This window comes from Carlito syrichta, unplaced genomic scaffold, assembly GCF_000164805.1.
Source record: "Carlito syrichta isolate Samal-C Ts95f unplaced genomic scaffold, Tarsius_syrichta-2.0.1 Scaffold306795, whole genome shotgun sequence".
NCBI lineage: Eukaryota > Metazoa > Chordata > Mammalia > Primates > Tarsiidae > Carlito > Carlito syrichta.
This window is the reverse complement of record NW_007250891.1, coordinates 625,122-646,564: the sequence shown is the minus strand read 5'-3', so window position 1 is coordinate 646,564 and position 21,443 is coordinate 625,122. Positions and strand designations below refer to the sequence as shown.

General features: G+C 37.5%; 1 protein-coding gene across 1 annotated transcript in view; it reads left to right on the top strand.

Annotated features, from left to right (window-relative positions):
* The window catches only part of MYO16 (myosin XVI), a 348,665-nt gene that overhangs the window by 45,990 nt on the left and 281,232 nt on the right, over positions 1 to 21,443 (top strand). Inside the window, exon 2 of the mRNA XM_021715183.1 lies at positions 12,952 to 13,099. Within this exon, the coding sequence (XP_021570858.1) occupies positions 12,952 to 13,099 (148 nt within the window). The remainder of the gene's footprint in view (positions 1 to 12,951; positions 13,100 to 21,443) is intronic.

Here is a 21,443-nt window from a genome sequence, read left to right as displayed (position 1 = left end):
AAGCTTGGCAGAGAGGCCCAACATAAGACTGTCATCAGTCAGTTAAAGTCAATATCAATTAGGGAATATTAATTAAATTTGTAGCCTCCCTAAGGAAAAAAAAAATTGATTTTCGGTCTCTATATATAGATAAAAACATTGACTTTCTATTTCTATACATAGGATAAATAGAAATACAGCTATTTTGCAACCAAAAGAAAGACAACAACGAATATTTTTGAATATTAGGTCTAACAATAGTAATCTAGTCCTTTTAGGTTCTGTGTCTTCTTTTCAGCACCTCAGTTCCACCAAATAGAACTTTTGCCTTTTTCATTTTTGTTTTGCAGTTGAACTGGTTCTTGACTCTGTATGTATATAGTTTATGAATATCTTCTCTCATTCTGTAGATTGCCTTTTTGCTCTGTTGATTATTTCTTTTGCTGTGCAGATTTTTTTTCATTTAATTAAATCCCACTTATTTATGATTGTTTCTGTTGTATTTGCTTCTGGAATTTTAGCTATAAATTCTTAGTCTAGGCCAATGTCTACAAGAGTTATTGCTAGATTTTCTTCTAGGATCTTTATTGTTTCTGGTGTTACACTTAACTCTTTAATTCATCTTGAGTTAATTTTTGTGTATGGTGAGGGATAGGGATCAAGTTTCCATTTTTCTACATGTAGCTATTCAGTTTTCCCAGCACCATTTGTCAAATAGTGTGTTTTTTTCTAGAGTATGTTTTTGTCTGCTTTATCAAAGATCAGTTTGTTGTATGTATTTGGGTTTATTTCAGGATTCTCTGTTCTGTTCCATTGGTCCACATGTCTGCCCTTGTACCAGTACCTTGCTGTTTTGGTTACTACAGTCTTGTAGTATAATTTGAAGTATGTGATTCCTCCAGCTTTGTTCTTTTTGCTTAGGTTGCTTTGGCTATTGTGGCTCTCTTTTGGTTTCTTATTAATTTTAGGATTGATTTTTCTAATTCTGTGAAAAATGATGTTTGTAGTTTGATAGGGATTGCATTGAATCTGTAGATTACTTTTGGTAGTATGATAATTTTAAAAATGTTGATTCTTCCAATTCTTGAGCTCCATTTTTTTGTGTACTCTGTATTTTCTTTCATCAGTGTTTTGTAGTTTTCCTTGCAGAGATCCTTCACCTCCTTAGTTAAATATATTCCTAGGTAATTTAGCTTTTGACTGTTGTTTTTATTTTTTCACCTCTAAATTTTTTATTTTAAAATTGTGGGGTACAATTCAGGGTTAGGTATACAAATATTCATTGGGCAGTTACCCTTGTTGATGAGGTGTGTGCCCCCCTTTCCCAGGCAGATTCCCACTACTGCTAATCCCACCTCCCCACCCCCTACCCCCGCAGTTTCCCGCTACTGTCAATCTTTTTCTTATAGTATTACGATAGTTGTTCAATGTCCACTTATGAGTGAGAACATGTGATACTCAGATCTTTGTGTATGTGAGAGATCACTCAGCATTATAAACTCCAATTCCATCCAGGTTGCTGTGAAATTCATGATTTTGTTCTTTTTTATGTCTGCGTAATATTCCATTGTGTATATGATTCTCCACTTCTTAAAATGACGTTAGTCATATTGGATTAGAACTCACTCTACCCCAGTAAGACCTCATCTTAACTTGAGCTCTGTAGTCTCCCCGTAGTCTAAAGTTTTACTTTCTATGATTTCAGTTACCTGTGGTCAACCACAATCTGAAAATACTAAGTAGAACATATCAGAAATATCAATCCATAGTTTTCACCAGCGTGTTACTCTGAAGAGCATGATGACATCTCATGCCCTGCAGCTCTGTCCAGACTGGGGCATGAATTATCTCTTTTTCCAGTGTATCCACACTCTCTATGCTACCCTACCTGCTTGATAGTCACTCGATAGCCATTTCTGTTATTAGATCAGCTGTCAGGGTGTCATGGTGCTTTTGTTACCTTCATTTTACTTAACAGTGGTCCCAAAGCACAAGAGTAGTGATGTTAGCAATTTGACACACCAAAGACAGGTTGTGAAGTGCTTCCTTTAAGTGAAAAGCTGAATATCCTCAACATAAGGAAAAATATATATATTTTCTGCGGAGATTGCTAATATCTGCAGTAAGAAAAAAATTCCCCACCCCTGAAATTGGACACCGTTTATTGTTAATACCTGTTCTATTCTATTCTATTATTAGTTGTTATTAATCTCTTGCTGTACCTAATTTATAAATTAGACTTTGTCATAGGTATGCATGTGTAGACCAAAAAAGCATAATGTCTGTAGAGTTCTGTCCTATCTTTAGTTTCAGGCATTCACTGGGGGTCGAATGTATCTCCTGAGGATAAGGGGGAACTTCTATACCTCTTCATCGATGCTGTTTGCAAGTAACGTTCAAAGGTGCGGGGTGAGGACTTCAATATGTATTTTCGGAGGACACAATTCAGCCTTCAACAAAAAGTCAGGGGAGATATATTGTATTCACCTTCCCTTTTCAAAATGATTTTCAGTTTAAGAATGAATCTCATCACTACTCAAAAAGATAGGCATTGAAAAATTTAAGAAACCATAAGTAAAAGTGATACTTTTGAATAATTTCATCTGTTTTCAAGGCTCTCTTAATGAACGGAAAACAAAAGATGCATTCATTTAAACTACTTTACAAAACTTTTGAAGAGAGCTGAGGTATTCCAATCTGTCCCCTGTTTAAAAGCTTCCTGAATTTTAAATGTTCACTAAAATTGTTAATCAAATTGGAGTAAAGCTATTATATCTCAAATCAAGTCAAATAAATATAAATTACAGGTGGGTCTTATAATTTATGGCATATTGTATTCCTTAAATTATCAACATTGATGAAATAGTTGTTACCATTTTTATTGGACAGGGAGTATTATCGTGCCATTTTTTTTTGAAGTGGGTTGTATTGCTCACTAAATTGTATGAGGAGTGAAATAGTCATTTTTTTTTTTTTTTTGAGTTGGAGTCTCACTTCGTCATGCAGGCTGGAGTGCAGTGGCGTGCTCATGGCCACCCTAGCATTGACCCGCTGGGCTCCGGCGATCTTTCTGCCTCAGCCTTTCAAGTAACTGAAATCACATGTGCTGCACACTACCTTGCCCAGCTAATTTTTTGATTTATTGTAGAGACGAGGTCTCACCAAGTTGCTGGTCATACAAATTTTAAGGTTAACAGATATGGTGTGTTTCCTTTAGTGTTGCTATTAATTATGCTTCTTAAACTTATGAGTAAGGAAAATAACGTTTTGGGGTGATGTCCGAATCCTCGCTGCTAATGTGGGATGAATTTTTGAGCAGGTAAAGGTTGCCCCTAAGGTGACCCACCTACTTTGTGGGATGCCTGAGAGTCACCATCTGCCCATCCCCCTTACTTAGAAAAAAAAACTTGTAAATTTAATGTCAATCTTTTCATCAGGGATGCAACTGCAAATTATAATATAGAAACTACCAGGCTCAGTTTTATAAAACATCAACTATAAATAAGTACACATTGTTTTGTATTTTGGAAAAAAAATCAATAAATAATTATCAGTCTAGCCTGGATTCTCGTCCTGTATTTTTCCCCATCTGATTATTTATTTTACAATATAATTATTTAGGTGTATGAGCTGGCATCCTCAGAACTGATGACTTATAAAACAATATCACTTCACAGATAAGTTTATGGGAAGTTAATGCAAAAATAGAAGGAAAACTTTGCCAATAATGACTGCCTTTTAGTCATACAGTACCTTTTGTTTGCGATATGAGGGAATGTGCTCATATCATTGTTGAAATTCCTAAAGTTTTATGTTTTTCATCTAAGAGGGCAAAGAGGTTTATATGACGTGATGTACAAGTCCACTTATGGAATCAATGGCAGAGAGTATAATAAATACCATGTCCCAACTTCTTTCTCTTATGATCAAGCTCATTCCTTGTTTACGAAGGAAATAAAAATACAAGGTTGTCATTGGCTTTAGAGTTCATGTAAATTTCATACAGAACACAAAATTGTCTCACAGAACATACAAAAAGTAGAATAATATACCGTATTTCTTCTTAACATCAACTAATTGCCTTGTTTATAAATCTTTAAAAATATGTTATAAAGACATCCTCAGGAGGTTCTCTATTATTTAACTTGCTCACAGGTCACCTGCTTCTTGAATTCTACAAATCAAATTATAGAACAGTGTTCATACAAGGCGATCAGATGCGTTAGAATAGGCCCCACTGGGTGGGCTCTCAGTTTGACCATTGGGTTGTAAAATTCTGTGAATGTCACTAATCTGGCCTGACTATAATATGAAGAGACCACACTCTATGTTCCTTTCAGCTACATTTCACTTACTTTTAAAGCTGAGTACATCTCAGTCGAACGTTAAAAACCGTAAGTTGTTTAACAGAGTAGCTGAGTGTGGTAGCTCACACCTGTAATTCTAAACACTTTGGGAGGCAGAGTTGAGAGGATTGCCTGAGCCCAGGGTTTCGAGACCAGCCTGGGCAACTTGGCAAGACTCCATCTCTACAATAAATCAAAAAATTAGCTGGGCATGGCAGCGCATACCTGTGGTTCCGGATACTTGGACGGTAGAGGCAGAAGGATCACCTGAGCCCAGCAGGTCGAGTCTGCGTTGATCACGAGTGTGCCACTGCACTCCAGAATGGGCAATAGAGAGAGACTCTAACTCAGAAAATAATTATAATAAAAAAATAAACCAGAGTTGTCTCTACAGGATTGAAGAGAGGGATTGTGAACATTGGCCTCAGTGCATCTTCATAAACCTTTCAATTTGCCTGAGAGTACTTTGTGCAGAGCCTACGGCCAGGCCTGTCCCAAATCTCACTTGGCAGTTAGATATTAAAAACGGAACCATTCCGTGTATCCAAGGTAGCGACTGCTCAGATCATTTTTCAAACAATGCGTTGATCTCCTCTACTGGGGTATTCATTATTGAAGAGAACTCCATTCACCAAAAACCAGTTGAAGGTTTTAGAAGGTCCCCACATTCCAGGAAGCATAGCGTTTGACTGTCCTGTACGGCTGTTTGGGTTAGGGGATGACTTAGGTTAGCACTCTCTTGGTGCTATGTCTTTATTTTCCTGCACTTTACTGTACAGTTGACTTATTAAGGACTGAGAGAAATTGAAAGTCCATAGGTCATGCTTTTACCAGCACCTACCCAGTGGCCAGAATGTGTATAGTGCCACATTCACCAATATCAGTCGTACATTCAGCCAAGTCAAAAGACAGATGTTTGCATGGTTCCAAATTTCTGTGCCCTCACCAGAACCACAGCTCCCAGGGTTAAGTCCAGTCTCATTTCCTTTCCTGCCTGATGGCCTTGGGCATCTCACTGGACTGCTCATGTCTCATTTTCTTCTTCTATATGGTAGGCATATCCATCAGCCCACTTTCTTAGAGGTCCCATGAGGAGTGAATGTGTTAACAGTGCTCTTAAAATCCCTCACCGTTTTCTTTCCTTTCACTTTCATTTCTAAAATTAGATTCTCCCTTTCCCAGAAATAGACTGGAGGAAGTACAAAGGGAAGGACACCGGAGTCCCCCCAAGGAATGTGAAGAATATTTGGCCCTTGAGCTGTTCTGTTCCCTGGAGACTCCCAAGCCTGCCTAAGCTGAAGTTGAAATTTACTAACCATGGGAAATATCTTCTTAAAAATGTGCTCGGGCTGTAGTATCTACTTAGAAAACTTAGCACTTTAGAGTTAGCACAAATGAGATAGAAAATATAATAGGGCTTTTGCCTTGTGTTTTCCCTCATATACTGATTTTAAATAAATAAGCCAGCTATATAATAAGAGAACAATTGTTGTCATTACTATCATTATCCAATATGCTTCATATTGTATATTCAACTGGATTTTCTTTTAAAAGTTTCAGAGTGTTTTAACTGACCTTGTCTCATTGAAGAGCAACGCCTTTTATTGCAGATATCCCAGGCTATCCTATCTGTTGGGTTTACACGTGAAAAAGGTCTGCAAATAGAATTTAAATGAGGCAAGATCAGAAAAGGCACCTAGCTCAGTGTCTGGTAATCAGTAGTATGCTTTTGTTGATTGCTAATTGGAGGCATAATGTGCCTTTCTGGGAACAGGTATCTTTCTGGCCGGGTATCTATAGCTACATGGGTGGAACAGGATGAGAGTGGATGTTGGAAGTTTTTGGAAGTCAGTAGGAAGGACAAGGGGTGGATTTTCTTTTTCTTGAAGGAAAGGGAAGTTTATTTCCTCGTCTTTCTTTCATAATAAGTAAAAATTGTACAGCTCTATGAAATATTGTATTGCATATTATGTTACATATAATTTGCAAACATAATCTTTTAGTACCAAACCTTTGGGGAAATAGATATTTATATATGCATACTTACTGAGGGTAACAAGTGCTTTTAGTCAAGATCATTTCTGACATACAAGAGCTTTTAAAACATATAAATCTGAAGAAGTCAAGAAACGAGCTAGTTGAATGTTTCTTTCTGTGTGTAGATACTTAAATGAATGCCTCCTGAAACCTCTTTAATTTAGATACCCATCATTTTTCTTCCATTATTACAATTTCATTTCAGACATAACAAAGAGTTCTGAAATTTTTTGTTGTTGTTGTTTTTGTTTGGAAGAATATGAGTCTCGTGTCAATTTCAATTTTTAGCTGTCTTGTGTTTGCTTCAATCAAAAACTCATTCAAGATATATATTATTATTATTTTGAAATCCTACTGATCAGAATCCCGCTAATCACAGCAATTTTATTCACTGCTGGAGATGAGCTAACCAGGTTGATTAATAATAACACTGTTTTCCGAATTTAGACGAAAGGTATTGAAGTGATTTCATGATGTGGAATTTGATTAGTCGTGAATACTGCTTTAAACAAAGCTTGCATATGGGCTGGGACAAGCAGATATTAACCAATCCTTTCTCCAAGTGAGGACATGATGACCACTCAGTTGTCCCATCTCACTTGAATGTTACATGTGAAGATTAGGAGACAAAAGGAAGGAAACCATCATGGCAGTTTATTTCAACTGTGTGTGAATTTTAAAAATAGCCTCTTGAGGCCATTGCCAGACCATCGCCACCATTGCCTTGCTAAGCTATGGAGTAGCCATGTGCTCTTTGAGCTATGGCCTGGCCATATTTTCTTAAGCTTTGGCACCTTTCCCTACCTTGGGGAGGTGAATTTCCTCTCTCTGTCTCTCTCTCTAATTTACTTTCTAAATAAACTACATTTTCTAAACTGAAAAGCAAAATAGCCTCTTGAACTGTAAATTACTTTAGAGTTAATATTAAACAGAAAATGTTTTCAGCAACGAATTTGTTTATGAAGAAAAGGGAAAAGAAAAAAATTAAAACCTCAATCTGAAATTACCACCTGATTAATACTCGTGGAGACATGCAAATATGCATTCACACACACACACACACACACACACACACATACACACACACACACAAAACACACACACACATAATCACATACACACATTCACACACTCACTCAAGTCTATCACTTTAAAACCCAACCTCACTCCTTTTTAATTTTAGGATCACCTTTGGCATTTCATGCCACTAGATAAAGGGATATCTGGAAAAATATTTTTATGTACTTGTAGTAACTTTTATGAATAAGAAATATTACTTTGGATGTTTTGTTAAAGCTCTGATCATTCTCATGATTTTCTAAATAGGCCACTTACTAAATGAACCACAGGCAAAGCATGCTATATCATAGTTGTAGTTGTTACAGTAGATTTGCTGTATAAAACTAAAACTGGGAAGCCTCGTGTTTTTGCTTTTAGGGGCTGGACTCTAGAATAATTTTTAGCAGATTCATAATATTTTCTATAGTTCAAATATAGGAAATAATTAAATCCATTTGATTTATTATTAGCTTCCTAAGGACTGCCATTTTTTTTTTTACATTCTCCAGACATAATATTGATTATGAACGCTTACTTCAAAGAGGAAAAACTGCAGTAATTCACATTTGCATTTGAAATTGAAAGACATTTGTTTATTGTCTGTTCATAATGATAAGAATAAACCCATATTCAAATAAAAACAACTCTCAAAAACAATAGAATTTTCATCATTTCAGACATAGAGCCATGACTTTCACACTAGCGTCTGGGTTGCCAGTCTTAACCTTAAAGTAAAATATGCTTGTGTTTTCCACGTTGTGTCCTTCTGGCACTGTTAGCTAATACTATGGAATAAATTTCAATACCACATACATTGTGGGTTATATTTTGTTATTTTTATAGTGTTTTGAAAGCAGAAGGCCAAAATGATAAACACTGGTTATAAGTCCTATTACTGTATATGTGAAGTCACAATAAGATAAGAAGATGAGGTGGGCTTGGTGACTCAGCCTGTAATCCTGCACCTTTGGGAGGCTGAGGTGAGTGGATTGCCTGAGCCCGCGGGTTCGAGACCCGCCTGGGCAGGAGAGACCTCATCTCTACAATAAATCAAAAAATTAGCCGGGCGTGGTAGCGCGCACCTGTAATTCTGGCTACTTGGAAGGCTGAGGCCCAAGGATCTCCAGAGCCCAGCAGGTCGAGGCTGCAGTGACCGGGAGCGGCCACTGCACTCCAGTCTGGGCGACAGAGTGAGACTCCAACTCAAAAAAAAAAAAGAAGAAGATGACTAACCACTACTCCCACTTTAGAGACACATCACCTACCTCATTCCCTAATTGGAAATAAACAATTTAATGTTAAAGTATCAGCTTCATTATCTGCCACTATGATACAATGCACAATTTACCTCATTTTTATAATTTCAATATTGGTTTTTAAACTTTCCTAAAATGCATTACATAAATTAAATTGTGTCTGCATAACTTTAAGGCACATGTTCCTTTGCTGCAGTGGGTTTCGTCTAATGTTACCAGCTGTGAGACATCATTGTTCATATCCTTGGGTTTTAATAGTGTAGATATGCAATTCTGACCTGGTTGCTAGAAATGCTTGTCAGTGTGTAAAGAGAGGCACTTCATAAACAACATACATTCTTAGACGCCATAGCCACATAGCTGGTGCTTTTAAATTTTGAGGCGTTAATGAATAAAATTCTAAAACTTATGGCAAGAGTTAAGTCTTATTTTAGATTTTATTTGTGCACCTAAGATCTATATTAGATATGGGACCAGGAAATGATTTCCTCTCTCACCATTTAAAAAAAATTTTTCTTTTATTTTAAAGATGTGGGGTACAATTCAGGGTTAGGTATATAAATGTTCGTCATGCAGGCACTCTTGTTGATGAGGTGTGCCCCCTCTCCCCTGGCAGATTTTCTCAACTGCCAATCCCATCCCCTCTCCCCTGGCAGTTTCCCACTACTGCCAATCCCTTTCTCATAGTATTATGATAACTGTTCAAGGTCCATTTATGAGTAAGAACATATGGTACTCTGTTCTTCGGTTCTGTGATAGACCACAGAGTATAATGGACTCTAAATCCATCCAAGTTGCTGGGAAATCCATATGTTTGTTCTTCTTTATGGCTGCATAATATTCCATTGTGTATATGCATCATATTTTTTTAATCCAGTCCAGCTTCGATGGGCAGCATGGTTGGTTCCATGTTTTTGCTATTGTGAATAGAGCTACGGCAAACATGTGTGCGCAGATATCTTTTTGCAGAATGATTTGAGTTCCTCTGGGTATATTCTCTATAAGCGGATTGCAGGGTCATATGGAAGGTCAATTTCTAGTTTTTCCAGAAATCACCACATTGTCCTCCAAAGAGGTGGTACTAGTTTGAATTCCCCACAGCAGTGTAGAAGCATTCCTTTTTCTTCGCATTCTCGCCAGTATCTGTTGTTGTTTGTTTTGTTAATGATTGCCATTCTTATTGGGGTTTGGTGATATCTCAACGTGATTTTGATTTGCACTTCTCTGATGATTAGTGAGGCTGAGAAATTTCTCACGTGTCTGTTGGCTGCCTGTATATCTTCTTTTGAGAAGTATCTACTCGTGTCTTTTGCCCACATTTTAATGGGGCTGTTTGTTTTTTTCTTTTTGGCGCATTTGAGTTCCTTGTAGATCCTAGATGTTAGACCTTTGTCAGATATACAGTTGGCAAATATTTTTTTCCCACTCTTTGGTCTGTTTCCCTGCTCTTCTCATGGTTCCCTTTGTTTTGCAAACGTTGGTCAGTTTGATAAGGTCCCACTTGTCTATCTTATTTCTCATGGTATGGGTACTTAGGGTTTTGATCAGGAATTGGTTGACAGTTCCAATTTCCAATAGAGTGTCTCCTGCATTTTCTAAGATTCTTATAGTTTCTAAGATTCTTATAGTTTCTAAGATTCTTATGTTTAGCTCTTTGATTCATTTAGAGTTAATTTTTGTGTATGGTGATAGGTAGGGATCCTGGTTCAATCTTCTGCATGTGATCAGACAGTTTACCAAGCACCATTTACTGAATAGGTTCTCCTCTCCCCAGTGGTTGTTGTTGTAGGTTTTGTCAAATATAAGTTGGTTGGGAAATTGAGGCTTTGCTTCTGGAATCTCTATCCCATCCCATTGGTCTACACGCCTGTTCTTGTACCAATAACAGGCTGTTTTGATTACTGTAGCCTGTTAGTAAAGTTTGAAGTCTGGAAGTGTGATACCTCCTACCTTGTTTCTTTTGCTAAGGTTTGTTTTGTCAATTCGTTGTTGTCATTTTTTTCCGACATAATACTGGAAGTCCTGGCGAATGCACTAGGCAAGAAAGTAAAAAATAGGGTAAACACATTGGGAAGGAAAAAGTCAGTCTTTGCAGATGATATTAATGTCTATGTAAAAAATCTGAAAAAACTGACAAAATGCTTCTAGAAATAATAACTGATTATAGCAAGTTTGTATGATATAAGGTTAATATACACAAGTCATTTGCTCTTGCATTACTATATACCAGCAATTAACAATTAAAATTGGAAATAAAAAACATTTACATGAGGGCCAAAAAAGAGAAATACTTATATGTAAATATTTCAAAATACATGCAAAATCTATATGAGCAAATCTGAAAACTCTGATGAAAGAAATCAAAGAAAAACTAAATATATAAAGATTTATTCCGTGTTTATAAGTAGGAAGTCTCAATATTGTGAAACTGTCAGTTGATCTCCAGTTGGACTATAGATTCAAAGCAATCCCAGCCAATATCCCAGAGATTACTTTGAGCATAACGACAAATTGATTCTAAAGTTTATATGTAGACGTAAAATTCCAGTATAGTCAATGCAACATTGAAAATAACAAAGTAGGGGACTGATCCTACCCAACTCCAGAGCTTAGGATAAAGCTACAATAATTAAGGCAATTTGGTAATCGTGAAATACAGTCAAATAGATCCATTAGACAATTAGAGAGCCAACAAATGGTCCCACACAAATAGAGCCATCATATCTTGATTAAATAAGCTGACAGTTCAATTCAGTGATCGTCTTTCAAGAAATTGTGTTGGAATAACAGAAAACCTCCTTGCAAAAAATGAATCTATATACAGCCATGTCATAGACATCAACTCAAAATTGATCATAAACTCAAAGATAAAACAAAAATATCAAATCTTTTGAATATGGCATAGGAAAACTTCTAGATAACCTTGGGTTTGGCAATGAGCTTTTAGATACAACACCAAAGGCACTCAGTCCATGAAAGAAATAATTAAGTTGAACTTCGTTAAAACTAAAAATGTCTGCTCTCTGAAGTACATTGTTAAGAGAATGAAATGGCAAGCACAGGCAACAGAAAATCTTTGTGTAACAGACATCTGATAAATGACTGATATCCAAAATTCACAAAGAACTCTTAAAACTCATTACAAAAACCATTAAAAAAAACTCAATTTTTAAAATGGAAAAAAATGCCTGAACAGATATCTTACCAAAGAAGATATAGAGCTGGCAATCAAGCATATGGGAAGATATCTGACATCATATATCATTAGGGTATTGTAAATTAAAACAACAATGAGATAGTACTATACACATATTAAAATGGATAAAATCCCAAACCCTGACAACAGCCAATTCAAATGAGGAAGTAGAGTAGCAAGAACTGTCATTCACATTAGAGTCACTTTGGAAGAAAGTTTGGCAGTTTTTACGAAGTCTTAGTGTAAGAACTACAAATTATGCGTCTTGATATTTACCCAAATGAGTTGAAAACGTATGTTCACACAAAATTTGAGCACAAGTATTCATAGCAGTTCTATTCATAATTACAAAAACGAGCGTGCCCTTTAACAGGTGAATGGATGAACAAAGTCTGATACATTCATATAATGGAATGTCATTCACCAATTTTAAAAAATGAGGTAATAAGACATGAAACACTGAACCTCCAATACATATTAATAAGTGAACAATACCATTCTGAAAAGGTTACATACACATATGATTCCAACTATATGCCACGCCGGAAAAAAACCAAAACTATAGAGATAATAGAAAGATCAGTCGTAGTTGTTGGCAGGGGTTGGGAAGACGGATGGGTGGATAGGCCGGGCACAGAGATGTTGAGGGTGGTGAAACTACTCTGTGTGATACAATATGGTAGACCTGTCACATTAAGCATGTTTCAAAACCCATAGAACTGCACAACACAAAGAGCAAAGATCATGTGAATTATGGGCTTTCGTTAATAATCAATAATCAATATTCGTTCATCAAGTTTAACAAATGTACCGCATTATTGCAAGATGCTAATGATAGAGAAAACAGTTGGAGCAGGGAAGCAGGGGATATGTTGGAATTCTTGGTACCTTCTATTTAATTTTTCTGAAAACCTAAAACTCTTCTAGAAAATAGAGTCTGTTAATTTATTTTTTTTTTAAAGTCTGTGTTGGAGAAGTAGCTGCATTATTATCTCTTGTAATTAATTAATATGTGTAAATTTATGAAAATGAAACTATTAATGTCATTTATCATAATCACTTTTCTTTTCTTAACCAGCCAGAATTTATACATACATGCTAGAGAAATCCAGACTTGTTTCACAACCTCCTGGCCAGAGCAATTTTCTCATTTTCTACTTGTTGATGGATGGGCTGTCTGCTGAAGAAAAATATGAACTTCACCTTAATAATTTACATGCACACCGGTGAGTGACTAAGTATTTTCTGTCTAAAACCACTGCCTTCGAATTGTGATTGCAGCTTAGCCTTAAGTTGTCTTCTTACTTTTCAAGCACAAAATGATAAGTAAAGGGGAATTGCTGGCTCCTGTTAGGTGGGTTAGCACGATCCATATAACAGGATTACAGCTGTTTGCGGAATGTTTAGGTGAAGTTGTATAAGTGTATGGATGAAGTTGTGTTGCCAGTTTTCTAGTTTTCAGATCAGAATAAAAAAGATACATATATAAACCCCTCTATTCTTTTTTAAGTATGTTGTATACAGTATTCGTTATGCATTCCTAACCTCTGACTCTCTTTTGAAGTAGTTGGAAGTATTATTAAGTATTATTCATTAGAATCAGATGGGCTAACAGAATGGATTAAGATTCACAATGTGCATAAACTGAGGGGCTGATTTTCTTTCCTGGGGCAGGAAGCATTTTTGTTAATATTAGGATGTCTTGGTCACAGGAGGAGGATGTAAACAAAAGGCCACAGAGATGAACTGAAGGTGGTTTTCCCAATGTGCACACTTCAGCCGACTGCCTGAGTGCATCTCCCCACAGGGATGGGTCCAGATTTGGATTAGGATGAGAAGTGGAAACAGTCCAGGAAGGAAACCCCATTCGGAAGAGAAGTTGGTGGGAGAAGGGAGTAGGAGAGAACTAGATCCCAAACCAAACACACTGAAGGATTTGGGTGGCAGAGGATGGGGGAGCTAGACTCCAAAAGAGACTCTGAAGTACTTCAGATATCCGCTAATGTCTAATTTGCAGTTTATTAGGTTTTTGTCATTGCATCTGGAAGAATGGTGTGAGTTTGCTTAATTTTGAGAGAACTTTTGACCAGGCTCGGTGGCTCAGCCTGTCATCCCAGCACTTTGGGAGGCCGAGGTGAGTGGATTGCCTGAACTGGCAGGTTCGGGACCAGCCTGGGCAGCTTGGTGAGACCTCGTCTCTACAATAAATAAAAAATTAGCTGGGCATAGTAGCACACACCTGTATTTCTGGCTACTTGGAAGGCTGAGGTGGAAGGATCGCTGGAGTTCAGCAGATCGACACTGTGTTGACCGTTAGCATGCCACTGCATTCCAGCCTGGGTGACAAAGACTCCAACTCAAAAAAAAAGAGTACTTTTGTGAGAAAAAATAAAGGATGTTATAGGAGAGGGCACACACGCTCATACACACACACACTCACACAAATATACATGGGAGGGATGCCTCACTAATGTGTGTATAGCCAAGATAGTGGCTTAGACCAAAGTGATGGTTAAGAAAACAGATGATTGGGTGCTTTCTTAATGAGCAAACCCTCTTAAAAATGCACATGGGTTTACTTTAAGCCTATAAAAAAAATACTATCTCCAGTTCCTCTCTATTTTGGTATATTATTTCTTCATCTTAATCTATTATGGTCTGGTCAGGGAGTTTTTCATCAACAGGTTAATAGTAGTCAAGGTGACATGATGAAAAATGAACCAAGATTGGGGTGCAGAGGTGGAGGGGGGTGTCCACTTTAGATGTGTTAGTTGGGAGGCTCTTTCAGGTGGAACTGATGTGCAGACACCCAAGAAGGCCATGCAGACTCTGGGGAGAGTGTCCAAAGCAGATGGAAAATGTATAGGGGTCTCATAAAATGCACATGGTGTTTGGAGACCATCACAAAAGGCAGCAGGTGGGATTAGTGTTACACAAACAAGCAGGAGGATTACAGGGACAACGTGGAAAGGATAGTCAAGGTCAGAAATTTGGATTTCATTCTGAGTTGACTGGCAGTGATTGGGGATTCTTAGTACAGTGGGATTTGGTTTTCACTCTGAAGGTGAGGCTACATCTTTGGAGATGTCACTGTGGTGATGCTAGCTGGAAGCAGAGAGCTAAGTACCTGGAATGGTGATTGGGAGGTGGTCATGGCACAGGTAGGAAGAAGTGTTGCAGGCAGTGAGAAACGGGAGGATTTGGGTCAGTTCTGAAGGTAAGAAGGTCAGGATCTGTGGATGGAATGAACTGGACAGGTGGTATGAGGTAAAGAGGTGGCCTGAGCAACTCCTGGTGTCATTTCCAGTGTGACAAGACTAGGAATGAACCAGGGTGCTTGGGGAGAAGAAGTCAGAGGAACAGGTGTGCTGCTTTTGACAGGTCAAGTTCATTTAACCAGGACGTGGAGGTATCAGGTGGGAGCTGGAGAGATAAGAAATTTTCCAGGTGACGTGGCTGATGTCAGGCTGAAATCTGAAGATCAGTTGAAGAAGTAACAGAACAGAACATCTGTCCCACTGCTGCTAGGAGGTGTGAATTATGGTGGGATGGGGTCAGGGGAAGAGAATGAATTGGCCGAAGCCTAATTCATCATTGCATTACTAATCGCTATCATTAAATTTCACCGAAAATATTACTTCCAGGGCTATAGACCTAGTTTGTCATGTTGAGTAAGGGGGAGGTAGTCAAGAAGTTAAAAAGGCCTGTTAGAGTTGTGTTTAATTCAAGAAAGAAAGACTATTTGCAGGTTTACTGTTCCCAAAATACAACCGAAATTTAGAAGACAAAGGAAACATATATTAAAGTATGATAGGGCAACCCCTCGTGTCCCTTCCCACTGTGGGAATTTTCCTGTTCTCTTAATAAATCCTACTTTTTTTAAAAAAAAAGTGTGATAGTCCAGGCAAAAATTTTAAGAACACAGATATTCTAGACTTCTAGAACATTAGAAATATATATATACATATATATATATTTAAAGCAAATATCCTCATATAATAAAAGAGAAAATGAAAGCTAGAGACATGAAGAAGCTTGTGCTGAAATGAATCTATTATGCAACAGCAGAATTGGCCAAAACCCATTATCTGAGATTAACTTTTAATTTTTTCTCATTGAACATCTCTAATTGAGCATGTTGTTCCTGAGATGGGAGGTATCAGATTAGATACCAGGGATTGCATGTTGAGGGTGAGGTAACCAGTGAGGAAGGAAGTGCTTTGGGTATCTCTGCTCCTGATCTTTCTAACTGGCAAAAGCTCAAATCATGAGGACAGACACATGATTCAGAGAGTGACTTTGTGTGTGTCCGTGTATGTGCATGCCATGTGGACTTGGCTTTGTAGACATAGGGCCACTGAAGAATAAGAAGCAATAATCTAATATACCATTCGCAGAAACAATGTAACTTGTTGATTTGTGGTTTGGATGAGACATTTGAAGTGTGTGGGGGAGAACAAGGATTTCTTTATTGAGCTTCAATTCTGACACTCTTTTCTCTTTGCAAAAAAAGAGTTTGGAACCACATGGGGGATTTAGGAAGTCAAACAGGCAGGGGTGAGTTTATGAGAGACTCCAACAGGAAAGAACTCAGGGAAATCATGAATAATTCAGTTCTTGTGAACAGAGCAGTTTTTTTATTAAAATGTATTATAAATATCTAATGGGTGGAAAACAACATTTTCCAGTGAAAACATACACCACCACTCCAGATTCATAAAGATGTCAATAGACACATTTGTACAATGGCAAGTCCACAAAAAATATATTCCTCTAATAATAAAACAAGTTTTTTTTGCAAGTTATGGCACTTTGTATATCACAGTGTTTTGTGATTTATGGTTTGTGGGTCTTCTCACATTTTTATTACTGGCAAATCTTCTCACTTTTACAATATTGACGACATTTGAAGAGCTCATGTTGGTTTTGTATTTGAATTTGGGTTGTGATCTAATCATTGTTTAGTTACTACAGATATTAGCTTTCATAATTTTGGAAGTTGCCTGGCTTATTTACCAATAAGAAATATAAATCTATATCTGCTAGTTTTCTAACCTTTGACAAACTGATGATCCTTCTGAGTGTCTCCCTTGAAATGCATACTTGTAGACAAACAATATTGGTATTTTTAATGTTTAATACCTTGCTAGTACACTAATTTAGCAAGAATGCCCAATATATGATATGTATATCTGCATATATATAATGCATATATAATGTTAATGATACTATTATCATCACATCCACTTATCCGATTTTCATTAAAATATGTTGATCTTTGTATTATTAAATAGATCTTTGTATTATTAAAATCTGTTGATCTTTGTATTATTAAATTGTATTATTAAATGGTAATGTATTCAGCTTATACATTCCCATCTGAGCACCATATCTTTGCTGATTCTCTCACAACACAATGCAGCTTAGAGGAAAATTTTGATGAAATACATTGAGTACAAAAATCACATGACTGCTTCTCTTGTTTGTTCATAACAACTAATTATTTACATGAAACAAAATAAAATATGCATGCAACAGTAACTAAACTGAAGGCATACTCAATATTTATCATATCTTATGTAATTAGATTCCCCCAAAGAAAAATTGCAGCTATTACTTTTATAATTAAAGCTACAAAAAATTTTTTTTTAATTTGATTCTATTTTTGGAAATAAAAGTTTTCAAAGTATCACATGAAAACTTCAGGGAGATTATTTCAGCGTTAAAATGGATGTAAAAATGCCTTACTGTTTGCAACATGGGAATAATAGCTAGAAAAAGCAGATAACACTTTTGCCTAACTATAGAATATGAATGGTACAGATATATACAGATATAGACATCAACTCCTATAGCTTAATGGCAGGAGAGCAGTATTTATAACACAAGCGTCTTCCAACACAGATTGTTAGAACAGCAACAAGAAAAAAGTATCTAGTTTTCTAATATTTTGGGTTGTGGTGATAAGTCTCAATGTATCTCAATGTCCACCAGATGGCAAGCTCTCCACGAAGTCATTTAAGCAAAACCAAAAAAAGAAAAAGGAAAAACCCACAAGAACAAATGCTCATCCCCCAAAACAACCTTTTTTCCTTATGGTTTTTCCTATCCTTTACTATTTTTTTCCCCTAGCTGTTTGTTTTACAAGTGCTATTTTTTTTTTTTTTCATTTTTGTATGTGATACAAACATTACATCTAGGGAATACATGTAATTTATGTTTTTGGGAATAGAGGTTTAATGACAGACAGATTCACTCATTGTTTATCTTCAAGCTACTTTAAACAGCTTAGATGGGTTTAGTCCCAGAAAAGCTGAGCTTCTAAAGCCAAAAAAGTTATTCCGAATCTCTCATGGTATTGATTCATAGTGGAAATGATTGTGCTGCTTCATAATAACATTTTTCAGTAAAGGTCAGGTTTTGAATTATAAGCTGTAAGCACGCAGTCGCTTGACTCAGAGCGTGTGACCTGTTTCTAACCTCCTGTGTCAGAGAAAGGGGACGCTGACGCACCGCGGGTTTGAACTTCTGATCCCTGTGGAGAGGGGTGTCTGTCACAGGAGAAGACACCGCCATGAACTCCCAGGGGAAGTGTGCTTCCTGCTAAGGGTTCACTGCGAATGTTGAACTTGATCTGAAAAAGTGTCACAAGATTTTTGCAGAATGGTAAGGGAAAACTTACATATTATTTGAAAATGATTCTTCATAATGGCATGATGTAATACAGTGTTTGCTCAGTCACACATATTAGGCAGAGCTTGAACGTGCTTCCAAGACCCAAGTGTATCACAGGAGGTGTTTGAACCTGTTCTTTTTTTTTTTTAACACTTTTTTCTAAATTTCAAAGATGTGGGGTACAATTTAGGACTGAGTATACAAACGGTGATTATGCAGGTACCCTTGTTGATGAGGTGTGCCCCTCCCTCCCCTAACAGTTTCTCTCAACTGTCAATCCCATCCCCACCCCACCACCCCGGCAGTTTCTTACTACTGCCTATTCCTTTCCTATAGTATTATGATAATTGTTATTATTGCTTATGAGTGAGAACATATGGTACTCTGTTCTTTGTTTCTGTGATAGATCACTGAGTATGAGCGACTCTAAGTCCATCCAAGTTGGGGAAAGTCCATATGTTTGTCCTTCTTTATGGCTGCATAATATTCCTTTGTGCATTGTACCACATTTTTTTTATCCAGTCCAACTTTTATCCAGTCCAACAATAGTAAATGTTTTTGCTCTTGTGAATAGAGCTTCAATGAACCTGCTTCTAACGGACTCTATTTGTGTGATAACACAAATGACAATCACAGTCACTATCAGTGCAATTTATGAAGCTCCTTCCCAAATGCCAGGCACTCTCTCCCTTGACTCTTGGAATCTTCACCAGGAACTCAGTCGAAGGGGCATGGCTGTGTCCTCATTGTGTACCTGAGCCATGAAGACAAACAGGTCACCCGGAAGCCAAGATCGGAATTCAAGTCCTGCTGACCCTTACCTTAACCCCCTGTTGTCTCCACAACAAGATGCCTATAAAATGACAATCGCTGCCTTTATTTCCTTGTGACAATGAGATTTAAGGGAAAATGAAAGGGATAGCACTCGGTCAAAGTCTGCCTGGGTTCTTTATTTAGAATTGCTTGAGCAAAACTAACTTAGGATACCCCATGAACTGTCACCTCTAACTACTATAAAAAATAAATAAAGACAAGAAAAATACAAAACTCTTGGCCAGGCACAGGGACTCATGCTTGTAATCCCAGCACTTTGGAAAGCCACGGTGAGAGAATGGCTTGACCCTAGGAGTCTGAGACCAGCCTGGACAACATAGCAAGACCTTGCCTCTACCAAAAAAAATTTTTTTTAAGTTAGCTGGATGTGGTGATGAGTGCCTGTAGTCCCAGCTACATGGGAAGCTGAGGCAGAAGGATCACCTGAGCCCAGGAGGTCGAGGCTGCAATGAACCTTGATTGTGCCACTGCACTCCAGCCTGGGTGACAGAGGCAGATATCTGCCGACTGTATATCTGACAAAGGCTTAACATCTAGGCTCTACAAGCAACTCAAATGTGCTGAAAAGAAAAAAAAAGCTCCATTACAAAGTGGACAAAAGATATGAATAGATATTTCTCAAAAGAAGACATACAAGGAGCCCACAAATACATAGAAAAATGCTCAGCCTTACTAATCATCAAAGAAATGCAAATTAAAACCACACTGAGACACCACCTAACTCCAATCAGGATAGCCATCATCAATAACTCAAAAAACAACACATGCTGGAGAGGATGTGGGGAAAAGGGAACACTTCCACTGTTGGTGGTAGTGTAAACTAGTACAACCTCAGTGGAAAACAGTGCGGTGATTCCTAAAAGATCTAAACATTGACCTTCCATATGACCCTGCAGTATCCCTACGGGAAATATATCTGGAGAAACTAAAATCAATCTATGAAAAAGATACCTGCACACATATGTTTATTGCAGCATTGTTTACAATAACAAAAACATGGAACCAGCTGTCCAGCCCATCAAAAAAAGATTTGATAAAATAAATGCGGCTCATTTACATTATGGGATATTATGCAGCCATAAAGAAGGACAAAATTTTGAACTTCACAGCAACTTGAATGGAACAAAGAACTGAGTATCATATGTTCTCACTCATAAGTGGACCTTGAACAAATATTAAGAAAACGATTGACAGTAGTGGGAAACTGCTGGGGTCAGGTGGAATTGGCAGTAATGGGAATCTCCTGGGGGAGAGGTGCACACCTGATTAACAAGGGTACTTGTATAATGAACATTTATATACCTAACCCTGAATTGTACTCCACATCTTCAAAATTAAAATATTTTTTTGAGTTTTTGTTAAATCTAGAAGAAGAATAAAGTTTTGAAACTCGCATAGGTTGTATTCCCTGAGCAATTATCGTACAGCAAATGTAAATGGGCAGGAACATTTCACTATGAAATGTGAACAGGAAGAAGTCAAGGCATCTGGCTTTCTTCCTTCCTTGGGTTCTTGAGTTATGTGTACCCAAAAGTGGAAAGAGGGGAGAAAAGACATGGACACCAGGCTCTGTGCTCTGCATCATTGATTTATCTCCAAAACCCTATGAAAGAGTAACAAATAGCCTAACTTTTATACATACTGTGTCTGAAGTGCGGATATGTAAGTTATTCAAGGATAGGTAGCTGGTAAATTCAGTAAATGAAAGAGGCAGATTTCATACCCAGGTATGTTTGTTCATTAGAACTCTTTAATCCCGTGCCTTTGGGAGACTGAGGTGAGTGGATTGCCTGAGCCCGCGGGTTCGAGACCTACCTGGGCAGGCGAGACCTCATCTCTACAATAAATCAAAAAAAAAAAAAAAAAATTAGCCGGGCGAGGTAGCGCACGCCTGTAATTCTGGCTACTCGGAAGGATCGCTGGAGCCCAGCAGGTTGAGGCTGCGGGGGGCAGGAGCAGCCACTGCACTCCAGTCTGGGCGACAGAGTGAGATGCCAACTCAAAACAAACAAACAAACAAAAGACCTCTTTGATTGGTGGTGCTAGATACTTCTAACATAT